The 23,705-nt window shown below is 60.4% G+C and overlaps 1 protein-coding gene across 1 annotated transcript; it reads right to left on the reverse strand.

The window, feature by feature from the left end:
* Positions 1-706: 706 nt before the first annotated feature.
* On the reverse strand, positions 707-23,663 carry DLL3 (delta like canonical Notch ligand 3). Its single transcript, XM_044435442.1, has 11 exons — positions 23,456-23,663; positions 21,174-21,423; positions 20,056-20,440; positions 19,698-19,943; positions 17,529-17,586; positions 14,783-15,040; positions 13,735-14,096; positions 4,929-5,145; positions 2,884-3,532; positions 2,097-2,211; positions 707-1,264 (listed from the first exon to the last, which is right to left on the reverse strand). The coding sequence occupies exons 1-11, from the start codon at positions 23,661-23,663 to the stop codon at positions 707-709; spliced, it is 3,306 nt and encodes a 1,101-aa protein (XP_044291377.1).
* Between the last annotated feature and the right edge of the window lie 42 nt (positions 23,664-23,705).

The following is a 23,705-nucleotide window of genomic DNA, read 5'->3' on the forward strand; positions in this document are numbered from 1 at the left end:
GATTGCCTGGGAGGAAACACCGCAAGGCTTGGCACTGAAACACACATGACCGACCGACCGAACGAGCGGATCGTGGCGGGAAGGCGTTGCAGGCCTTGTCGCTGTGGGGCGGGGGGTCCTTCTCCCCCGAGGCCTCCAGTTTGCTGATCCACATGCTGGGCGAGTGGGGGAAGCAACCCTGCTCCCTCCACCCCCCGAGGGTGAGGACCCGTGTCACACTGGGGTGCCTTCTCCCGTCCCTTGGACTAGGTCCTGAAGCGTTTGGCACGTGTGCTTTCAAAAGCAAGCTTCGGCGCGCACAGCCAGACGCCCCGCTCCGGCTCTCGTGCCGGCCCTGCCTGTGCCGCTCGATCCATTCCGCCTTGTCCTGACACTTAGCCCTGTTCCTCTACACTATTCATTCATCTGTCTGCCTGCCTGTCTACCTCCTGGATTTATATCCCGCTTTCATTTTCAACCAGGGGTTTACTTCACTCTGAGATTGCTGCTGCCTGGTTAGTTACCCAGCTAATCCAGGCGGCTGGAGCTCCACCTGCTGCTAGCGAGGCGAGGGCTGGCTGCCCTGTGCATTCGAGGCATGCATGGGAGGAAAAGAAGTAAAAGGTGGCTTACCCAGGTTATTTGAACAAACAAGAACTCGACCGGTCGCGACTTCCTGCAGAGCGCGTCGATCGTGTCAGTGTGGAAGGAGCCATGCACATTTAACTCACATCAAAACCCTCCTACCCGCCACCCTCTTGATTGCCCTGTGCAAGCGCTCGACTCGGGAGCACGGGGGCTGCATGCAGGGCACGGGCCGGGGGCCCCTCTGCAGGAGCCCGCAGGCAGGGCCCTGCGCAGGGGCAGAGGCTCCCCCGCCGCCCGCAGCAGCCGCGTCCGCCTGTGAGCCGCAGACGGTGCGCCCGAGCTCCTGCCACTCGGCGCCTTGCAGGCCCCCCGGGGCTGACCTGGGGGAGGCTCGCCTGCCTGTCTGCACCTTGGAAAGGTTTCCCAGGACTCTGGGACACACGGTGGGCGTCTGTGGCCCGTGGTGGGCAGGCAAGAGCCAGTCCTTCCAGGCAGGGTATCCTGCGAGGTTTGCGTCTTCCTGCGAAGGAGACTCCGGGCTGCGTGGCCAATCCTGCTGAGCGCCACAGCCGTGGCCAGGAGCCCCGTGGCAAGTGTGACGTGGAACGGTCCCGTAACAGGCCTGGAAGGCTGAGGAGCAGAGCGGCTGGCTGGCTGGCGCTCCATCCCACAGCCCCTGCCCCTCCGGAGCTGCAGCCTGTGCAAAAGGCGGACCCCCTCAATGGCGCAGAGGCAGCCCAGAGCCTGGCAGTGCCATCTGGCAGGACCACGGAGGACAGAGCTGCTGCCCCGGCCCGCCCGGGGCCGCTGGATTTGGGGGATTCTCGCGCCCCTGTTCGCCTCCACTGAGGCCCTCCCCATCCGACGTGGGAGCTCCGGGGGGGGGGGGGAGCAGCGGCCGTAGACTTGGGGGAGGAAAAAAGAAACGCCCCCAAACGGCCCCGTGAAGGCCGGGTGTGCTCGGTGCCCACAGGACACAGGCCGGGCGCATGGAAAACCCACGGAATGGAGTATCCTGGGAAGGGGCACCCCAACTGGCTGGCTGCACTGCCACACTGCGCTGCTGGCCCCCTACAAATGCAGGACGCGGATGGAGGCAAAACCATGTTCCACGTGTTGGGTGGGCAAGGCTGAAGCACAGGCCCGAGCAGAAGGCGCTGCCCCCGGTCGGAAGAAGAAGAGCGAGCCGGTTCCCCCCAGGTGACGCCTGGGCTTCTCGCCCCCTCACCCCGACAGGACATCCCCTTCAAGCATCGCCACGCAATGGACGGACGCATCTGCACATCTAAAAAGCCTGTGCAATTGTTTAAGGAGCTGGACACCCCGGGCGGCACCTGAGCAGTGGCACAAGATACGGCCAGTACTCTCCAGCCCAGCATCCCGCCCACCCGCCTGTCCTTTCAGCAAGGGGCCCACCGTCACACGCAAAGCCCCTGCGTCTGTCTCCTTCGGGCCACGTGCCCCGGACACCCCCCCCCCCGCCTCTGGGCTGCTTATGGGGCCGCAGAGGGGCGGCTCGTTTCCATTACCTCCGTCGCATAAACGCACTGCTCCGTCTGGCCTGGGATGGTGAAGATGGGGTGGTACGTGCCTTCTTTGGGATATCCAGCGGGGACAGCGGATCGCAGCGGCTCCAATCTTCCGCTGCAGAGGCAGAACCAGAAAGGGAAGAGTTAAAATGGGCGGGGGGACAAAGCCCCTCTTCCCCGGAGGGGCAGGAGGAGCTGGCCGTGCTTACTCATCAGGAAGACAAAGTGCCGCACACAACACAACCACAACCGCCACCGAAGGAAGGAAGGCCTGGTGCAATCGCCTGCCTTGATCAGGCTCGATTCTCAGCCTGGGACTCCCCACCAGGCACCCCCGAAGTCTGCAGGACACGCCTCATTTCTGGCCTTCTGACTTCCAAGACCCCCCAAGCAGAAGGGCAGGCGAAAGGATGCCCCAGGCCGGAAGGGCTTCGGCGCAGTTACGGCAGCCGGGCACCTGCGCACGCCTCCAGGTGACGAAGGTGGCACTTGTCGGCCGGCCGGGGCCTCCCCTGCACAGCAAATGCCGCCCCCGGCCACGCGAGGGCGCATCCAGCCACGACGACGGCTGCACGGCATTGGCACGGCCCTTGCTGGGTTTTTCTCACACGGAGCGGCACCGTGCGAGCCGGGCCTGCGTGGGCACCGAGCAGCAACCGCTTCCTCCTGGCACGGCCCTTCACCCACACCGAGCCCGCCAGTGCGTCCTTACCAGCACCGGCACCGGACTTGGCCACGGGTTCCGGATCGCTAGGAGAGACCGCGGCGCGAGACTGTGGCCACTTACTTCTCCGGCTTCTTGCAGACGGACTCACGGCTCTGATCCAGCAGCTTCCTCTTGCAGTGGAACCGGTCGCCCCCGAGCCGGGCATCTTTGTTGGGCACCTTGAAGCACCCGGGGGACGCGGGGAAGCCGTCCCTCTCCTTGAAGTTGTTGATGCTGGCCAGGTCGTTGCGCACGCTGCCCTTGGCGGCCTTGTGGCCCCGCCGCAGGTGCCGGAGCAGGGCCGCGGCGGCGCAGGCGGCCAGCCCCAGCGTCGCGAGCCCCAGGGCGAAGGAGACCGCCAGGGCGGCGGGGAAGGGGCCCTCGGCCACCCGCTGGCTGCCGACGGGCGCGGGGACCTGCACCCGGAACTCGCAGCTGGAGCCCATGTAGCCGGCCGGGCACTCGCAGACGTGGCCCGAGAAGTGGGTGTAGCAGGTGCCGCCGTTCCGGCAGGGGCCGGAGCTGCAGGCATCCACGCGGGCGCTGCAGTCCTTGCCGCCGTAGCCCAGCGTGCAGGAGCAGGTGTAGCTGTTGGGGCCGTCGACGCAGGTGCCCCCGTGGGCGCAGGGGCCGCCGGCACAGTCGTCCAGGTTCAGCTCGCAGTGGGGGCCCGCAAAGCCCGGGCGGCACCTGCAGATCCCGCTGCGGCCCAGGTCCAGGCAGTGGCCACCTGCAGAGGAGGGGAGAGGAGGGGAGGGGGCGAGGCAGGCTGTGTCGGCACGACTCGCCCGGCCGGCCCCCAGCGACGCGGCCGCTCCGTCCTGGGCCTGGCACCGGGGTCCGGACCCCGCCGGGGTCAGAGCGCCGTGCTGCAGCACAGCCTGGCGGGAGCAAAAGGCAGAAGCAAAAGACGAAACGGACACAAGACACAAAACTAGCAAGAGCAAACACAGAACAGGCACAAAACTAGTGAAAACAAAAGCGAAAGCGAAACACAAACCACAAGACAAGCAAAAGCAAAAGACGAAACAGACGCAAAACTAGCGAAAGCGAAAGCGAAACGCAAACACTCGTCTAGAGCAGGGGCGGGAAGGAGGTGGGGGCCAGCTGCCCGTAGGTCGCTCGCTGCAGGTCTAACCGCGGCTGGTCCGAGCGGGCAGCGCCGAGAGGCAGTGGCGCAAGCCGGCAGCCCGGCCAGCGAGAGCACCTGCATCTGTCCGTGCACCTGATGAAGGGAATCGGTTTCCCGGAAGCGGATCAAGAGGGGCGTCAGCCTTGAAGGGGCCCAAGCCTCTTGTCTGCTAAAACTGGGGGTACGGTCTGGGGAGGGGGGGCTCCCAACCTGTGATCGGAGGGGGCTCCTCTCTTGGCTCGGCCTCTACAATGCTTCTGCTACCTATCAAGCAAATAGTATAACCTGCCTGGACAGCACGACACACACACACACACACACACACACACACACACACACAGTATAGGTGGGGGTGCAAATTGCAGCATTAAAACGCACGGTGCTCCCACCATGACGGGGAACATTATGACCAGGGCCGGTCGGTCGACTCTTGACCCCTCAGGGCACTTCCGCTTTCATGCATGTACCGCAGAGATCCGACCCTTTCTTTAGATAAAAGGCCACTATCCCAACGGAAAAACAGCAAGGGCTGCATGCAGTGGCAGACAGAATGTCAACGGGTGAGGTTTTCGCCACAATGATCGTCCTATTATTAGGCAGGACATAACCTGTTGAATTTCTGGCTGTCCCACGGCTGATAAGAGGCAAGCGCCAGAGCCCTCTTGCCCACCGGCCAGGGCTGACCCCGAGCCAGGCCAGCGGCTCGGCCTGCAGAAGCTGGGCCTCCTCGAGCTCTCGTTCCGCAGTGCCGTGGTCTCTCTGTCCTTGGCTGGCAAGATCACATTCCGTGCAAAGCCGGCATTTCAGAGGCGAAGGAGGTGCAGGAGCTGCCACAGCAGCCCAGCTCTAATCGCCCGCGGCCCAGGAAAAGCCATTAGCTGTACGTCTTGCGAGTGAACGCGGGACCCAAAAAGCCCCTCCGTGGCTCCTGAACCTCAGACTGGCCTCCCAGGCTTGTGCCGCGGCAGCACCCCGAGCGGGGAGGGGCACTTACCGTTCAGACAGGGGTTGCTGCTGCACCGGTCGATCTTTTTCTCGCAATTGGAGCCATGGTAGCTCACCGGGCAGCGGCAGGTGTACCTGCCCAGGTGTTTCTCCTCACAGGTCCCGCCGTTGAAGCACGGCCCGTCAGCGCAGGTCATGGCGCTGACCTCGCAGTTCTTGCCGTAAAAACCTTGAGGGCAGGTGCACCTGTACTCATTCTCCAGGTCCTGCAAAAGAGGAAAAAGAAAAAGGGAGCCGCACTCAGCAAATGAGCGTGCTTCGCCTTGGACGGAGGCAGCCGAGGCCCCCCCACGGGGGTCCCGCGAGAGTGCCAGCGAGGCAAGAGCAGCCCCCCACAACCCCCGGCAGACCCCCTCCCTCGCCTCCTCTTGCATGTTCTGCCTCCTTGCTGGGCAAGTCCAAGGGTAAAATCCTTATTTTGAACGCTGTTCTGGGGGGCAGCATTTGTCCAGATGCGGGATATAAATAAATGCAGATCATTTGAGCTTGCAGGGGGGATGTCCCCACTGCATTCACCCCCCCCCCACCCCAATGTATCTCTTTCCTACACACACGTTGCTGGAGATCACTATTTTAAATGCTCTCCTCCCTTTTTTTTCTTTTTTAATTTCTCACCTGTAACTGCCAGGAACTTTAAACTTTGCATAGCAGTCACTTGCTTACCTGCAAACCTGACACAATCCACGGGAAACACCACCATCTCCGCTCTTTAAAACCTTGCCCTAAGACTGCTGGTGCTCTTGTGGAAGCGACCCCAAGGCAACCTGGCAGCTGGTCCCTTTCCAATTGGACGGGAAGAGCCAAACTGCTGAGATTGCAGGACCGGCTGCTGATGCTTCGGGCTTTGAACGGGATCACCGATCCCCCTCAAACCCCATATTGCTAGCTATCCCGTTACACACTCTGAAAGGCAAGCCGGGTGGCACATGGGTCTCAAAGGTCCACTGACAACAGAGCCTAGGAAAGCACCACTGTGAAAGCGCATTGATTTCCCACGGTAGCTCCTTTTTCTCGGCCTGCTTGATTCTGAATCTGGTGGCACAACCGGCTTCTTTCTGGCATCTGCTGTGCATTGGCTCTTTTGCACGCAGGCAAGAATCCAGATTTTTCCCACCACGGTCTTCTTAAGTTCGATCCACCTGTGTTCTGCACTTGTGGATAAAGGCAAGTCAGAACAGGGAGTCTACGCTCTCCAGCACCTTCTAAAGGAATTAGGAATTACGTGCGATGGACTGACCCGGGGATTAATTCTTGGAAAAAGAAATGCACAAGGGTTTAAGCCTGTAAGAGGAAAGTCTTGCTTTCAGCACCTTCCCAGCAATTCCTGCTGCACTCGGGAAAACCGGGGGTTGCACTGATATTCCACAGCAGGGGGGCGGGAGGCCTTCTGCCCGTGCCCAAAGGCCTTGCACTTCTCATGTTATAAAGCCGAGTCCTGGCATTTTGCACACGCTCTAGGCCAAGCCTTGGAGAATCGTAGCACTTTACAAACATTACCTATAGCCACTCCTGGGACTTTGGTCTTTGCTTCAAAATATGTCTTGTGAACTGTTGGAAGGAGCGAATTCCAAAATAAGTCACAAGACAACTGCAGGGAAGGAGCGAAAGAGGGCCAGGCGGCGAGCGAAACAGTGCGGGCCAGGCAGCGGGGCCAGGCAGCGGGGCCAGGTGCGGGCCACTGTGGCAGCACAGACATCCATTCAATAAATAAAACAAACCAACGGAAGAGCCCTGGAGCGCTTGTGCCGCTGGCCGTCTGTCTGAAACAGCTCCCCCAAAAGCAGAAGCCGGGCAAGTAGAGGCGGCGAAGAACGGAACCGCTTAAAGGCTGCCTGCAAAGCCGGACTGGACAGGCTGCTGCAGGCCAGGTGAAGCTCTCCCTTCGTGCCGGGAAGACAGAAGGGCCGGCCAGCACCATCGACTGAATGGTGATGTTGCTGCCTGGCTCCACTGAAGCAAGCAGGCAATCGGAGTAAATGCGTTGCCCAGGAGGTGTGGATCCGGCCGGCAACGGGGACCTGACACGGGGACCTTTCTCACTGGCACACGCTCATTGCGCCTTTGCGCCTGAGCCAAGGTGAGGTTGGGGGTGCAGGACAGGGAAGAGGCGGCAGAACAGCGCTGACACGGAGCCCTGCTCGGGGAAAGCGTCCGGTCCGGGTCAGATCCTCCCGTGCGGAGGAAGGGGGAGAAGTTCTGGATGGGGGGCTTCGGCAGCAAGGCGAGGGCTGCCGTTATACTCGGGGCGGAGCAAATGCTGCGCACATAAGGAGGGGACCCTGTGCCCGGGTGTCTCCACAGATGCTAGAAGCCTTAGAGCAAAACCGGAAGAGTTGGCAGCCACGACAGTGAGAGAGAAGTGAGACAGAACGAGCATTACGGAAGCCCGGAGGTGGCTGGAGGGGTCCGGCCAGCCCTGGATAGGAACTGCAGAGGAAAGAGGGTGGGATGGAACAGAGGGGGAGGTGCCCCCTATTAAAGGGGGCTTTGTGTCCAGCAGGCTTAAAAGCGAAGGCACGCAGGTTCCTCTAAAGAGGCAATTCCTGGCTCCAAAGCTGACTTAGTCCTCGGAGTCCGCTACCTATCGTCCGCTGGCCCAGAGGTGACCTTGGGATGGCAGATGGTGACAGAGGCCTCCAGCAAAGGTGGGACTGTAGCAACGGGGGGCTTCAACTCCCTGCCCATCGACTGGACAAACGCACGGTCCATTTATCATAAACGCGAAGCTGAATAGCGTCGGCCCTGCCATGGCTACAGTTGGTCATGGAACCAACCGGATTGGAGTCGATCCCAGATTTAGTCCTTGGCGGAGTTGACTGGGCCACCGTACAGGATACCAGCGTGGGCGAGTCATGAGGCAGCACTGAGCACCCTGGAAGGCCGGCAAAAAGACTGAGCACCGTTGCCTTCAAAATCAAGGGGACGGGTTAAAAAAGCGGAAGAGGGGAACCAAGGGAAAAATAGCACTTGAGGAGAACGTCAGGGAGAACATCCAGGCCAACAGCAAAGCACTCTTTGAATATATCAAAAGGAAGAAAGTAGGTAGAGAAGCAGTTGGGCCATTGGGCAATAATGGAATTAAAGGAGAACTGGGGGGGGGGGGGAGAGGAAATTACACAGACGCTGAGCGTGTTTTCCCATCAGTCTTCATGGCACAGGATGAAGAGCCTCTGAGCTTATGCATTCTGGAAGGAAGTCTGAGGAATTCAGGCAGATGGTCGTGTCCTAAGATGAACGACTCAACCTTTCTGACAAACTGAAGGTGGGCAAGTCAAGTCACCCGGTCCGGATGTCACCCACCCTGGAGTTCTCAAAGCTCTCAGATGTGAAATTGCTGACCTTCTTACCCAAATATTTAATACGTCCCCCAACCCAGCCCTGGTACCAGAGCATTAGAGAACAGCCAATGCAATGCCAGTTTCTTTGAAGGGGTCTGTGGAAGTCCGGGAAACCGCAGGCCAGGCGGCTGAGCATCCATTCTGGGCTAACTGCGTAGACGCATCATTAGAGCGAGTGCCAGGCCACACATTGCGGGGCAAGCCGAGGAGAAAGGCCGGTGTGGCGTCCGTGAGGAGGCTTGTCTCATGCAGCTGCATCCTTTGAGAGTGTCAGTGTGCCCATGGGTGGGCGGCCAGCGCCCCTTCTTCCCTTGGGCTTCTGACACTTTTGGAAGCCCCTCACCAAAGGCTTCTGAGCAAGCTAAACGGTCGTGGGAGGGAAGGGGGAGTCCCCATTTGGATTGCTCACTGGTGAAGAAACAGAAGGCGGAAGGTGGAAAGCCCTGGCCGCTTCTCCCAGTGGAAAAGCACAACCGGCAGGTTTCCTGCCAGGACAAATGCTCTTCCGCCTGTTCACAAACGAGGTGGAACCAGGAGCAGGCGGTGACGTAGGCAGGCTGCTGACGACACGGGACTATTTAGGGTGGTCAAAGCCGTAAGGGGGGGTGGGGGGGGGGGGGCGAGGGGGACACCCAAACGGTGGGGCAAAGCCTCCAACTCCTCGTACGGGGCTGATGGGGTCGGAGCCTGTGGAGACTGATCAAGAAAGGGGACCTGGGGAAGTGGCGGGCAGCTTGATGGGAGCATCGATCCGGTGTGCCGCTGCGGGGGAAAAGGCCGACTTCATGCTGGGCATCATTAGGAACAGAACGTAAAACAGGATTGCCAAATCTTACTCCCCTTATTCAGATCCTTGGTGCAACCACACTTAGAATATTGTGTCCAGTTCCGGACGCCTCACTTGAATAGGGGCGTTACTGAAGTGGAAAAGTACAGCAGGGGGCTGGAGCAGCGCCCCCGTGAGGAACAGCTGGGGCTGCTCGGCTTAGAAAAGGGGCCAGGAAGGACAGTCAAGATGGGGAGGGGTAGAATAGTGCCCGGCACGGAGAGAGTCAAGAGGAAGCCGTGTTCCTCTGCCCCCAAAACTCTCAAACGGGGGAGCTCCACGGGGTCCCCCATGAAGCTCACTGGGGCAGGTCTAGGGCAGGCACTCTCTCGCGCAAGTGGGGCTGAGCGATGGGATTCGCTGCCTTGGGAAGTGGCAACAGCCACCACTCTGGGCGGCTTCGAAAGGGACTGGCCAGATCCAGGAGGCGGCTGCCTGTGGCTACTGGCTTTGCTATCTGCAGCCCGCATGCACAGAGCCCGGGCAGAATTCCACCTCGTCCTGCTGCAGTGATCCTGCGAGCAGCCGGTTTGCCCCCGAGTGCTTGAAATGCTGGCCTGGTTGGACCTTGGGCCCAATCCAGCGTCGCTGTTCTTATGTTGTGTGTGGCAAGTTACAGGGCAGCAACGGAAGTGCCAGTGAGAGGAGGGGGAGGCCCCCCCACCCCGGGCAGAACGGTTAGCTGTGACTGAGACCACTGGGAACAGGGACTCAGGCAGCCCTAAGTTAAAGCAGCCTGTTGGCCATGAATAACCGCGCCCAGCTGGAGGTGGACAGAGCTGCAGTGAAGAGCGCGCCCCACGGCCCATTTTGAGGTCTGCTTCCCGTCCTGTGAAGACGCCCGGGCTGCTAGGGGCCACTGCGACAACGGCCACAGGAGGGGGTCCGGCGAAGGGGCTCCCCACTTTTCCGCAGGCGCAAGGGACGGCTGCAGCGCTAGCCAAGCAAGGGGGCGGCTCCAGGGGGAACCGGGCACTAGGCAGGCGGAGGTGCGCTCCAGCCCTCCCTCCGCAGGCTGCAGACCTGGGCCTGCCCTTCTTGCCCCCAGGTGGGTCAGATCCTGACAGCTGTCCCTGCTTGGCCCCACAGACAGCGAGTTGGGCTCAGCAGAAAGTTCCCCCGTCCCTGCACGAAATGCTGCAGCGCCAAAGATCGCAAGACAGCAGGACGACGACGCGTGGCTGCAGGCGCCAGAATCTCCCAGAGGGTTCGGCCATGTCGCGTCTGGGCCGTCCAAGGGTGCAAGCTGGCTGCAGGGACGGTCACTGGGAATCATTTCTGGGTGAACATGCACAGGCTCCGGCTGGACTATTTTCCCAGTCCAGCAAAGGCAGCCAGCCAGCGCCAAGTGTTTCACTTCACCTCTCGGTCACACACGCTTCATGGGGTGGCTCATTCTGGGGTGCCTTGGTTCCAGGCAGGCTGCAGTGGAGCTCCTCAGCTGGAGACCTGGACCAGCAGCGTGAGGCCTTCTGGCTGTGCCTTCCACCACCCTTCCTCCGGTTTGCAGCAGGCGAGACTTGCCTTCATCAATTGTCTCTGGCCGTCCATTCATGGCTGCTGGCATCATTTTGTCAAACCCAGTCCTGCTGAATCCCCTCCACCTCCCCTCCCGATTCGCACAATCTTCTCTTTGGTCCTTGCAGCCAGGCAGCTCCACTTCTTTAGCTCTCAGCCCTACTTTAATCCACTGATAAAGTGCCCCTTCAGCCTCCAAATCTGAAACCTGGCCCTTTCTCCACTGCCTGGAGTGCCCGAATTTCCTAACTGTGCTCTTGCACTCTGTGTGTTGCTTCTTCAGCTCATTTCCAAGCATTACTCTTTCCCTTCCTTGAAACTTTCGTCCATCTCTTTCCTATTCTCCACCATTCACATCCTTCTTGTAGGCACCGCAAAGCTTGCTTTTCTCTTGGCACTCCTCGATTTCTCTAAATCCCTTCCCTTTAGCCTGCTGCTTTAACTCCTTACCTGCGATGTCCATTTTCAGTGGTGGGATCTCCTGGCATCCGTCGCGTCACCTCTTTTCATTTAACTTGTTCAGACTTACCTTTTCTACTTCACTGAACTCCTCCTCCTCCTATCCACTCCTACCAGTTCAGCCGCCATTTCCATTTTCCCTCTTTCCCCCAATCTCTTCCTGTCATGCTGTTCATCACTAGACTTACGATCTCACGCAGATTTATGTGCAAACGCCCTAGCTGTTATGGGTCCAAGCCACGGGTTGGGGCTCGCTCATCTAAAGCAACGTGTGAAATTAAAACAGTTCATTTTTATACCATTACGGAAGTGAGCTTCAGCATCGTTCATTTATGCATGTGCCGTGCTTGAGCTGAAAACGTTACTGGGACAGAAGCTGCTCCAAGACCACGAAAAGGCCAGGCGAAGCCCCTGCATGTGCCTGGTCTTTACAGCAGCAGGAGGATGCGAAGAGGGCAGGTGACGGCCACCTGCCTTCTCTGCCCAGGGGCTTTCCCAACGGAGCTGCAGCGTTCAGAGGCCGCTCTGCAGGAAGGAGCCGTGCATGTGGAGGCGCTGGATGCAGAGAGGTGCGTGTGTGGTGGAGCGACACAAAACTGTGTCTTGCTCTAAAAGCGCAGCCAGCAGGACCGCCTGCCTAACCCTGTATTCATTTCTCCAGATCAGCTGCTCGGGGGACACGCAGACGCCTCTCCAGGAGCGTTCGGGGATGCAGTCTCCTTCCCTTCCCCACGTGCAAAGCCGGAGAGCAGCGTTCCCGTTTTGCTCTCACCCCCAACCAAAGCAGGGAAGGCCACGCCACGTGCGAAGGGGCCAGAAACGCGGCATCCCGACAAACGTGCTGCCTCCTTGCACCTACTCTGCGGGCCGGTGCAGCACGGCAGCTAAGAAACCAAGCTACAGATCGCGATGCCTGTGTTCGAGTGGGTTGTTGCCCTTGGCAAATGCAACAGAGGGATTCAGCGGAGCGCCTGCCCCGTCACGTCCGTCTCCTCAATTGCACGTCAGAGATGGTAGCACTAACATACGTCGTGGACTTGTGCTAAGAATCGTGTCTACAAAAGCTCTGGGCTCGCTCAAGTGCTACGGACGTGCTAAGTGTCGCTATTCAATTTGGGAGGAGGACATTTTAGAACAAATCTCCGGACCAGGCCGTCAACTCGCCTGAAGGGCCCCCCACTCGCCACAGCCGAGCAAGGAGATGGCAGAACTTCCTCAAGGCAGAAGCCCGGTTGCCCCGGTCTTGAAAGAAGCCTCTGCAGCGCTGCCGGCCGGCCAAAGGGCTACCGGAAAGCCGCCAGGAATTGCTCAGAGAAGCTGGTGGGAACGGTTCAGGATTTCCCAGCAGGCGGGCACTCTTTGCTAGAATGCCGCCGCTGGCCTTAAGAACGAGCTGGCAGTGGGAATATATTGGCAGCTTGCGGATTGTTGTGAAAGGTTAAAACCACTGCGAGCGTCACTCGGGGGAACGGTGGGCAGAGTGGTTGCTCGTACCCGTGGCTGTTTGATGCCGGCCGTGCCGCAACACCCCCCTCGACACCATTTCAGGATTTAAGCCCTGGACTTTCAGCAACGCAAAAGAGGTCGAGAGAAACCACTGGCGAGGTTCTGAAAAATGTGCCACGGGAGATGAGGGGGCACCACCAGAAAGAATCGCGGCCCCCGCGTTCCCCCCTGCAACTCCTCCGCGGCGAAAGAGCACCTGCCTCTCAGCCTCCAGCTCCCCATCACCTGCCCGAGTGCCCTTCGGCACAGGGTGCAATCCATCAACGCACCAGCCTCCTCCAGGGGCTGCAGGGGAATCCGTGGCAGCTGTGCCGATTTCGATTTCAGTTCAAGCAGCGGTGCGGCCCCCCGGAGAGCACCAAGGGAGCCCCCTCCAGGCGAGCCAGCTTTTGTGAGCCTCAGTGAGCCTGGGGAATGACGCACCCACCCAAAGGCAAAGAGCAGGTCTTCCGCAACGGTGACGGCATCTTTCCCATGGAGCATTTCCTCAGACTCCCCGTGAAGAACAAGCGTGATTTTCCCAACCCCGCAGAGAAATCCAAAGCTAGAGATGTTACAAGAGGTGGACCTGAGAATTCGCCTCCACCTTCTAAAGGGGAAAACCAGCCTTGCAGGGGATAGATCATTTTATAGAACGGGGATAAGAAACTGGCACATCCCAGATGATTTTGGACTCCATCCCCCATCAGCCCCTGCCAGGATAACCACAGGGAGTCTGGGAGTTGCAGGCCAGCAACATCAGGAGGGCTACGGGTTCCTCACGCCTGTTCCAGCAGAGGAGAGCGTGGGTGCGCCCACGGCCGCTGCCACGAGGAGAGGGAGGCCTCGCGGCAAGGCCCCTTCCCTGCCCGCTTTTCAGCGATCCGGTTGCGTGAGAGGCATCGCAACGGCATCGTGCAGCCCGGGGGGCTTGGACACTCAGGAGCTGGCCCGCCCCACGTGCCCCGGCTGCTGCGGGGAGGAAGGCGCAGGGGGCGGACACGCAGCCCGGGGTGCCGTGGAGCCAGGCTGCAGGGCCATTTAGGGGAAGGGCCCCCGCTGTCCCGGACAGGCAGCCCAGCGTCAGCCGTGCTGCGGGGCTGGGGATGGATGGACAGACGGGGTGGGGGGCAGGGGTGGGGGGCGCCCGTGGGGGGGGCAATACTGACGCTGCAGCTGCCGCCGTTCTTGCAGGGGTGGCTGTCGCACTCGTTGGCCTCGACCTCGCAGCTGGTGCCCGTGAAGCCGGCCCGGCAGCTGCAGGTGAAGCTGCCCTGGCCGGTGTTGGTGCAGGTGGCGCCGTTCTTGCAGGGCCGGTGGTGGGTGCAGTAGTTCAGGTCCTGGCTGCAGAAGAGCCCCCCCCAGCCCTCGCGGCAGTGGCACTGCCAGGGCTGCGCGCAGGCGCCGTGCAAGCAGCCGGGGTAGCGCACGCACTCGTCGCACAGGCGGCCCTGCCAGCCGAGGCGGCACTGGCACTCGCCGGGCTTCTCGCAGTGGCCGTGCCGGGGGCTGCAGCCGGGCAGGCAGATCGCTGCAAAAGGCAAGCGGGGGGGGGACAGAGCCGGGCCGTTGCTGGAGGGCTCCCTGCGTCGCGCCAGCGCCTGGCGCTGGCACCGCGCCGGACGGAGGGCCCACATGCCACCCAGGCCGGCGACGAGGGCCCGGCCGGGCCGCCGCACGAGTCCCCTTTCCTCGCCTTTGTTCCCCGCCAACAAGAGGGGAGAGGGGAGAGAGCCTGACCCACTTTCAAGAGGGGGCCTCCCTCACACAGCCCTGGAACAAAGGCACCGGGAGCACACGGCCCGCATGAGCCCGGTTGACGATCCCGGCCCGGCCCGGCCCGGCCCGGCCTTCCCCGCTGGAAGTTAACCAGCCCCTCCATATGCCAAGGCTCCGAGGGGAAGCTTTGTGGAGCAATTAAAGCATCGCAATTTCAGGGGTCTGTGAAAGGAGGGATTCCCGAGGCCGAAAGTCATTTCCATGGAGACGGCAGGGCCCCGAGGGCTGGAAATCCAGGCAGACTGTGCCTTTCCACCCCCCTCCCTCGCCCTGGCGGCCCCCCAAGGGTGGGAGAAGCACCCACACCCTCGCCCCCCTCCGACTTCATCAGCCCGGCACTCAGCAGCCGGCCCATTGCCCTCCCAAGCTGCGTTTAGCCACTTGGGACCGCGCTTGCTGGGACCGCGCCCCCCCACCCCCGGCTCCGGGGCTACTTACGCTCGGAGCAGTACTCGCCCTGCCACCCGGCCAGGCAGATCCGGCTGCCCAGCTCGTCGCAGGCATAGTGGCCAAAGGTGTCGTCCCGCGGGCGGCAGTAGTCGGAGCAGCTCTCCCCGTAGTAGTGCTCGTCACAGGTGACGTGGTAGGAGTACCGCAGCTCGCTCTGGTCCCCCAGCTGCACGTCCTGGGACCAGTCCTCGCCCACGGCCAGGCGGCGGCGGGTGGCCAGGCGGCTGATCAGCTTCTGGGCGTCCTCTGCAGGAGGGAAGACGGGGAGAGAGGCCGCAGGCGGCCGGGTCGGTCCCTGAGCAGCGAGGGGCGTGGGGAGGCCGACGGGACATGTCACCCGCTACGGGGGCTCGGTCTCTGGCACTCAGCAGCGAGAGCACTGGGGAGGCCGCGCTGGGCTGTACAGAAATAAGTGGCAGCAACAGCACAGCCAGACTAAGTAATTCTCCAGGTTCGTTCAAGAGACCAAGTCATGTCGGACTCTGGACTTAATGATTTCGTGTGACGAAGGGGCTTCGTGCCCGTGTATGGCTTCAGTCACGAGCCTGGTGCCCGTTTGCGCTTCCCAGGTTCTGCATTCACCATATGAGGGAGCAAAAGAACAAAGCAAAAACCTGCTCGACAGCCCCTGATTTGCTAAAACGAATAAATATTCCGAGCATTCGGCACTTCTGCATTTTAAACTGTCACCAGTTGTGACTCCCGGAACACCATGGGATGGCGTTTCAGCCGTGCTGCCTCTAAATGCGTTTATGTGGCAGTGACCTCTGTGGTGCCATATTATTTCCATTAATGTAAACTAAAGTGAGCACCTGCAACCAGTGCAGGCCTCACCAGGTGCTCCCCAACACGAAGGTGTTCAGGTGCGAGAGGAGCGCGTGCTGCGGGGTCAGGCAGCACCTGCCGGCAGCCCCGGCCTGGCCCTTGGCAAAGCCTCACCGGCACGTTCCCGGCACCTCTGGGTGGCCCTCCGAGGCTGTGGGGGCCCAGGCCTTCAGCCCACTGCAGTCAGGAAGGTCACTCTGCAAAGGTAAGCTACGCAGAAAGACTGCGCAAACAGCAGGCGGTGCAAATTACGTTCCAGAGTCCTTACAGGTCACTCTAGGACTCGTTGCCGCAAGTTCTGCTCCCGGAAAGTTTCCGCTCCCGTTCGCCCAAGCACAGCCCCGCAGCCAACCCACCCCTTGGGGCATTTTTACTTCAAGCAGGGGCCTAGCTGAGCCTCGCAGGAAGGCGGTTGGCCTTTCTGGCCCTGCGTCTTATAGGCAGCAGGTCCTCAGCAACCTTGCGCAACACCTGCTGGAGAGGTGAACAGGGGCTTGCAAGGAACGTGCTCGAGCAGCGAGCGATGCCCAGGGCATTCTCGGGGGCCAGGACCACAGCAGAATGGGCTATATAAGTGCTGGGCCCACGCAGGCCAAGCCTTAAGGCCCCCGCCACTGCTTCTTCTGGGACTAGCAAATCCAGAACCCTGTAAATGGCAAAAAGAAAGATTAACAAGCCACGGCGCCGGGTCGCCTTGCATCGCTTTGCCCATGTCGCATGGTTTTGGGGAGCGCTTAATGCTGGCCACATCTCTGGCATCCACAGAGAATCTTCTGGAAATGGAAAAAAGTAGAGCGTAGGGGTTCGGGAACATTCCTCTGTGCAAACCCCCCTTTCCAGGGGGTTCTGCATGCAATTTCCTTCCTGTCTTAGCTTGGCGAGAGGAACGTTCCTCAGGTGGCAGCTTTCCAGTGCAAGCCACCATCTCTTGGGCAGGCCTGGATTTCGTTCTCTTGCTAAGCGGCCAGCAGATATTCTGCCAAATGCCCTCATCTGATCAAAGGCGAGGGAACCCGGAGAATGGGGAAGCCCACGTCGTGCCCTGGCAGCTCGGAGGAGCCAGCTCAGAGAGCGTTCGTGCGACCACCGCTGGGAGCCGCTGCTGGACCGTTGCTCCACAGGCACCGGGAGGACGGCCAAGGCTGGCGGCCAGCGGTCAGGCGTTGCTTAAAGAGGCTCAAGCACGTGACCTGATCTCCGAGGGAGGTGAGCAGAGAGGAGGCGAGGGGAGCACTCTCGCCTGCAGGGTCGCTCGCGAGATCCCAACTCTACTTTGCCTCTGCCTTACTCCCATGCAAAAAGATCTACTCTGCCTTACAGCCCATGACCAATCCCTTCAGATGCTACTAAAGGACGCTTCAGTCGGACCCTGGAAACAGGGCTTGCTCCCCCCATCCCAGGTGTATTATTATTATTATTATTATTATTATTATTATTATTATTATTATTACATTTTTATACTGCCCATAGCCAAAGCTCTCTAGGCAGTTGACAGCAATAACCATTGAATCATACACTCAAGTCACCCATCCCAATTCTGACCAGGCCTGTCCCTGCTTGGCTTCCAAATTTAGCTTTTAACATGCTGCTTAAGGAAAGCCCTACATGTGGAACCGAATTCCTTTCCCAAGATAAAAAGATCTGGATTGCAGATTGTGCTTTTCCTGGATCCAGCCAAGGAAATCCTGGGAGTTCTAGGCCTTTTCTGTCCAAACAGGTGCAGGATTGCACCCTAAGGGCCTTTTCTCTTCTTAAGCACTTCTCTCAAGGTTTCTCAGAGCATGTGCAAAGCGCAACTCCTGTGCGATCGTGAGTCACGCTGGCCCACGTTCCGGAACTGCTGCATGGAGTGAGGAGGACGAGCAGCGCACCCAAGACACGTCCAGCCAGACACAGAAAGACGCATTACCGGTGGACGGCTCTCCCGACTCGGCCCGCCAAGACTCGATAATGAGGGAGAAGGTGCCCTGGAAGCAAAGGCAAACACAAAGGAGAGCAGTGAGCCAAGGGAGGAGCAACCGAGCAGCCGGGGGCCCGGAAAGGGCCTCCCTGGCCTTCCACTACGGGGCGTTAGTATTTGGGGTGGGCAATCTCTCCCAGATGAGTTCCACGACCATAGTACCGTACCACGGAGCAGAGGGGAGTACATCTGAAAAAACAGCGTTTCCAGTGAACTAGCAGCTTTTCAACCAAGCGGCCCAGAATTCCTGCTCCAAAATCCCAGCTTCTCAACCCATGCAGAATTCCTGCTGCTCCGCTCTGAGTGCAGGCCACTCTGGGACATTTTGGAACCCGTCTTTATTTCTGAAAGGTGCTTTGCCCGATCAGCTTTGCCCTTTTCGTGCACGTCTGCTCCCGAATGGTGCCGTGGCATCACTAAGCCATCCAGAGACGAAAGTGATGGACAGCTTAGACATATCCTAAAGAAATACCCCCCCACCTTCGAGGGAATCGGTTTCTGCACAAAACTTTTGACATCAGGGCTGTTCATCATCACAGAGCGGGCCTGAGGCTGAAAAATAAATCATTCCACCCTTTTCAGCATTTATACCCCAGTGTTTACCCTAACCACAGATTTCTTAGGGAAACTTAACAGTTCTTGTTACAAACCAGTAACAGATGCAACTAAATACACAACGAAACCAACAACTAAGTAGCCATCTAAAGATCAACACTTGCAGACCACCTCACAACCAGGATCCAAACTGCGTTACTGTTAAACCTTCCTGAGACTTCAGTAAGGGAACGTCTAAAAGTGTTTTAAATTTAACAAATGAAATATTTTACAATCAATAAACATCTGAGCGACTTTGCTTTTTATTTACCTCTCCTCTTTGGAAAACAGGCACATCCTTCCCAAACTGCTCCTTGAAGAGCAAGGAAATGGATTGCTGCAAAAGCCACGGGTCTCTTCCTGAGCTTTAACTCATGTTTGCAAACGGTTAACGGCCCAGACAGCCTCGCCTACTAGCAGTTTAACAATCAATGAATGTTTACATGGCTTCTAGCGAATGAGGGAGAAGATCGAGGCTCATGAGGCTGTCGGCACCAAATCCCAGCAGCAGGCCTCCACACGCCTCTTGGCGCAGTCAGACAACCGTTGCAGGACTCCGAATTTCCTAAGCCAGTGGTGGCGAACCTACGGCACACGGGCCACAGCGGGCACCCAGAGCCCTCTCTGCCGGCCCGCGAGCCAAGTTGCCCCAGCAACACCCCAGCATCGGGTGACAGCGCCCATGGGGCCGTGCGCATGCTCAGAAAGGAGCAGCGGCGCCAGGTGGAGGCGTCACGTGCCGCGACTCATTAGCCACGACTTGTCCAAGCTTCCGCATGGCTGGTCAGCGCACTGCCAAGGACTGGCTGTGAGTTGTTTTTTCTAAACGAAAGCCTCCGGTTTCAGGTTTTATTGTCATGTTGACACTTTGTGATAAATAAGTGGGCTTTGGGCTGCTGTTTGGGCACTTGGTCTCTCAAAGGTCCGCCAGCCCTGTGCTGGGCCGTGCCTTCCCACCCAATACTTCTGGCATCACGACACTCTTCCCCGCCAGCGAGGCACCCTCGGCATCGTGCAGCCTTCCTCCACTTTGCGACCAACCCCAAATGATACTGCTGATAAACGCTCACCCCGAATCACACCCTGCTTCTGGGCTGCTCCTCCAGGCAAAAGAGCCAGACAAGTGCAGAACACCGGCTGATTTACGTGCCAAAACTGTGGCGTTGCCATGGCACACGGAGTGCAGGGAGAGTGGCTGAAGGAGGGAGAAATAATGCTCAGGTGCTGAGCACTGAAATTATCATGAGTTCAGCCACCTCCCCAGAGAAGGCAACAAACCGCAGTTTAAATAAACCATGGTTTAGCACTACACACGAACCAGGCCAGCATATCCCAGAGTGGCACAATTGAAACATGCATGGTACAGAACTCAGAGAGAAGCCAATGGGGGGGGAGCCCCTGACCCCTAGAGGGAGGAAAGGGGTCCAGGAGGTCCCGAGGGGGCGAAAGGGACTCTGGAGGCCAGAGCCGCTCCCAGGTCTAAAGTGCCATGTCCGGGGTGTGTGGGCTGGGGAAGGATCTCACCGGCCACTTGAAGTGGAAAGGGACGCGGATGGGCCGGCTGGTGGCCACGGCGCTCCGGCCGGCAGGGATGACGTCGCTCAGGGCTGCCCCGAAGGTGCAGGGGGGCTCTGGCGACACCACGGCCTGGGCATGCTTGAGGCAGACGCGGAAGAAGAGGCGGCAGGGGGGAGCGTCCCGGCACAGGCCCTGGGGACTGCTTGAGGTGAAGGAGTGCACCTGAAGCTCGAACACGCCCGCCGGCTCAGCCTGCAGGGGAGGAGAAGCAAAGAAGTTAGCAGGGGCCGGGGGCCGGGCGACGGAGCCCCCCACCTTGATTCCCCTCTGCAGGCCCTTCCGCCAAGGGAGCCCGCCGGTGCACATGCAGACAGAAAGTGGTCCTGCCACGCTCGTCCTGAGCATTGCGGGAGGCTTGTGTCCGGTCGGCAGGTGCAAAGGAAGCTGCCACCGCCGGTGCGAGCTCAGCGATCGCAGCCCCGTGGCTGGGAGCCAGGAGGGCTGCCCCGAAGGCCCCTTCGGACCACTCCGCTGCTTGGGCTCTCGAAACCACCTTGCCCTGCTGGGCCTGCTCCCAAAACCCAGACCTGATCACCAGGGGCGCTTCAGAGCCACCGCTGGCTTCCGGCATATCGACACGTGCCGACATTTCCAAGAGCCCTTGGGCTGTCAGCAGCAACTTGCTGCCACGGCACAAGCCCGTGAGAACGTCCGTTCCCGTGTTGTCAGGAAGCATGACCTGCTGACTCCTGCAGGCCAGGCCGGGGCGGTGGCGGCCCGATGTGGCTGACCCGCCAGGTAAGACCAGCACTCTTATCCTGCATCACATTCCCCAGTCTGGCCACACCAAGTCCCATCGCTCTGCCAGACTCCGCTGTGTGGAAGCAACGTCTCTCCCCCAGACAACCTGGTCCTGCCTCACCTCCCTCCTAGCTTTCCTCGCTGCCCCACACCTTCCGAGAGCATCAGAACAGCCCTGCTGCATCGGGCCAAGGGCCCGCCCAGCCCGGCACTCCATCCACACGGTGGCAAGCCAGCTGCCCCCAGGACCCCTCCAGCAGGACGGGCGCGAGACCCCCCCCTGCCCAAGCCCCCCAGCCGGCAGTGCCTGCTGATCGCCTCCTCCTCGTCCAGTGCCCTTTAAAGCTGTCCAGATCGGCGCCCTTCCTTCACCAGTGAATCCCGTCATTTAATTAGGTGCCCCATGAAGGAGATTTCCTTTCATCTGCCCAGAATCGTCCACCGACCGACTTCATGGGATGAGCCCGGTTTCTGCACAACAGGAGCGAGGGAAATACTTCCCGGTTTTCCCCATGCCATCCATCACTTTGAGCCTCTATCATCCCCCCCCCCCCCCCCCCATTCATCCTTTTGCTAAGCTAAACTAACCCAGCTGTCCTCGCCTGATCCTCGTCTGGGAACAGCTCCCGGGATCCCCCCAGGTGCCCCTTTCTGCCCCTTCCCAGATGCGGCGACCGGCACCTTGCACAATATTCCGAGCGCAGCAGCACCGGATTGCGCAAAAGAGCCGCCTGGTGCCTGCTTTCCTCCTCACACCGAGCCTGGATCTGCCCCAACATTTCCACCCCATCCCCCAAGACCCCGCCTGGATCCTTCCCATCTGCTGCAGTCGAATGTGGGCCCTTCCGCCCCAGCAGGCATCCATTTGCGCTGGCTCGCACGGAGCTGCCCGCGCCATTCCGATGCCCAGTCTCCCCGTCGGGGGAGGTCCCTTTGAAGTGATAAGACCCGCTAACGCACACTGCGAAACTGTGCGCTGGGGCCTGCACAGGAACAAGCCCAAGCATCCTTCCCACCGTCTGCGACAGATGCCCCGACCTCGACACCTGCAGCCAGCATTTCCACTCGCCTGAAAGCCACCCCCGTCCCTCGTGATCCACCCGTCCCTCTGTCCCAGCACGATCCAGAGATCTCGCCCTGTTTGGGGGATGTGTGAGCCGATTTGGCAGGATGGTGGGAAGCACGGACTTCCAGGAGGAACGGTAAAGACGGCTTTGATGGACACTGCAAAGGCAAAACCTTCACCCCTTGCGCTAAGAGCAAGCCATCAGGTTCGCTCCGGTCCCATCCGGCACGCCACTTGCAAGCGGCTCCCCAGTAGGTGCATCCTCAGTTAATTCCCTAACTGAGCCTCCCCGTATCCCATGAAGGGCCTCCCACCCCCCAGGGGAGCAGAGGGTTGGGAGAACAAGCACCCTGCCGAACAGCCCGCACTCGGACACATCCCCCAAAGCGCCACAGAACTGTTTCCCGGAGGGCGCGCTGGACGCGGGGCTGCCACAGGCGCAGCCGAAGTGGGCTGCAGGGCCCGCTTTCCAGCAAAGCTCAGCTTGGCCACCGGCAGGCCAGGGAGGAGAACCTTGGAGGCCGCTGTGCTGCAGAGATGCCCACGGCACCGAGGGCTCGGCAGGACGGGGCAAGAGCGACCCCCGGCCCCACACGTGCACCCAGGAAAGGAAAATGTGCTACACGGTGAGGGCAAGAGAGACGTTCCTGGAAGCAGAAGCCAGAGAGGGAAGGAACGCGCACGCCAGGAATCCACACGTGCAGAGATTACGCGCCGAACAGATGAGGACCCTGAAGGGCTCAGCAGCGCCGCGGGGTGGCCACGGGGCCCGTGGGCGGGCGGGCGGGCGGCGCTCTCTTACTGCCCACGGCGGGCCCTCTAGAGGCAGGCGCTGCCCTTGCTCTCTTTGACTCCCTGCCGGGGGAACTGCCGGCCGGGGCTTGAGGGGATTATCCCGCCTGATCACCAGGCTCCGGCCTCTTACGCTTGGCAGCCCGATGCGCAGCGCTGCACACGAGAGCGTCTGCACACTCACCTGACCCACAGAGAGCTGGCACCGAGCCCGGGAGAGCCCCCCCCCCCCGGCAAACGCCCACAAGCTCTCGTACACCTGAGCAGCAAGCGCAGGACACGAGCTTCGGGGCCCAGAGGCGTGTGCGCATCCCGTAGGAGGCGACACAACGCTGTGCTGTGCGTGGCAAGAGGCACCTGCCAGAGCCAAGAGGAATCCTGAGCATAGGCAGAGGGCCCTCCTTCGCAGAGGGGGCTGACCCCCAACAGCTGGGAACTGCACCCTCCCCAGGACAATCCCCCAACTTTTATTTGGGGAGCTGCTTGGTGCACGCGCCGGCCAGCGCCTGCTTTAACCGGCTCGAGCAGACCGGCTCCCAGGGGCTGCCCTTTCAGCCCTTTGCGAGTCCGGGACGTAAAAGGCGTTTCTTCCGTCTAAGCCCGTTCGCTCCTATCGGGGTGGCCACTTAGTCGGGGTTTCCTTTCGACTTGGTGCGCAAAGCCCTCTTTGCTTTAAGCGCGGCGCAAAACAACTGAAGGCAATTCGCACGCCGCTGTGCGCGTCTCGAGAGCCGGGCGATCTGAAACGACGCTCTGAAAGCATACCGTGTTCCCACGACCTACACGACGCAAGCCGTAAGGTGCAGAACCGAGTTTCCTTCTGGCACTAATTCAGGGACGGGAAGTATCCACATGCAGGGAACCCAGCTGCGGACGCGCGGCCATCCAAACGGCTGCACTCGCTTCCCACGCACTGAGCAATGCGGACTAGAAGCTTACAACCTTAAGTCCCCGCTACTTTATTACGACTGCTTCGCAGGAGGGCTGCGTCCTGCCAGGCTGGCCAGTCGAGTGAGCCTCGGCGCGCTTCCTCGCCCTTCCCCACATTCGCGGAGCCCCGGCGGCGAACCAAACTATCCCCAAGCTGACGCTACACCCGACCAACGTGTCAGCGAGGCGCGCTGGTCCCCCACGGCGACCCGGTCCGAGAGTCCCGCCCCGGCCGCGCCGCGAAACCCCCGCACGCGTTCCGACCGGCCAAGCAGCGGCGCAGAGCGGGGGCAGCGCCGGCCGCGCGTCCGCCGCGCACTCACCAGCTGGGCGCAGAGCAGGGCGAGCGCGGCGGCGGCGGCGGCGAGGCGCGCGGGGGCCATGGCGCCGCGCGCGTCCGGCCAGGAGCGGAGCGGAGCGGAGCG

This window comes from Varanus komodoensis, unplaced genomic scaffold, assembly GCF_004798865.1.
Source record: "Varanus komodoensis strain SLA01 unplaced genomic scaffold, ASM479886v1 scaffold29_3, whole genome shotgun sequence".
Classification (NCBI taxonomy): Eukaryota; Metazoa; Chordata; class Lepidosauria; order Squamata; family Varanidae; genus Varanus; species Varanus komodoensis.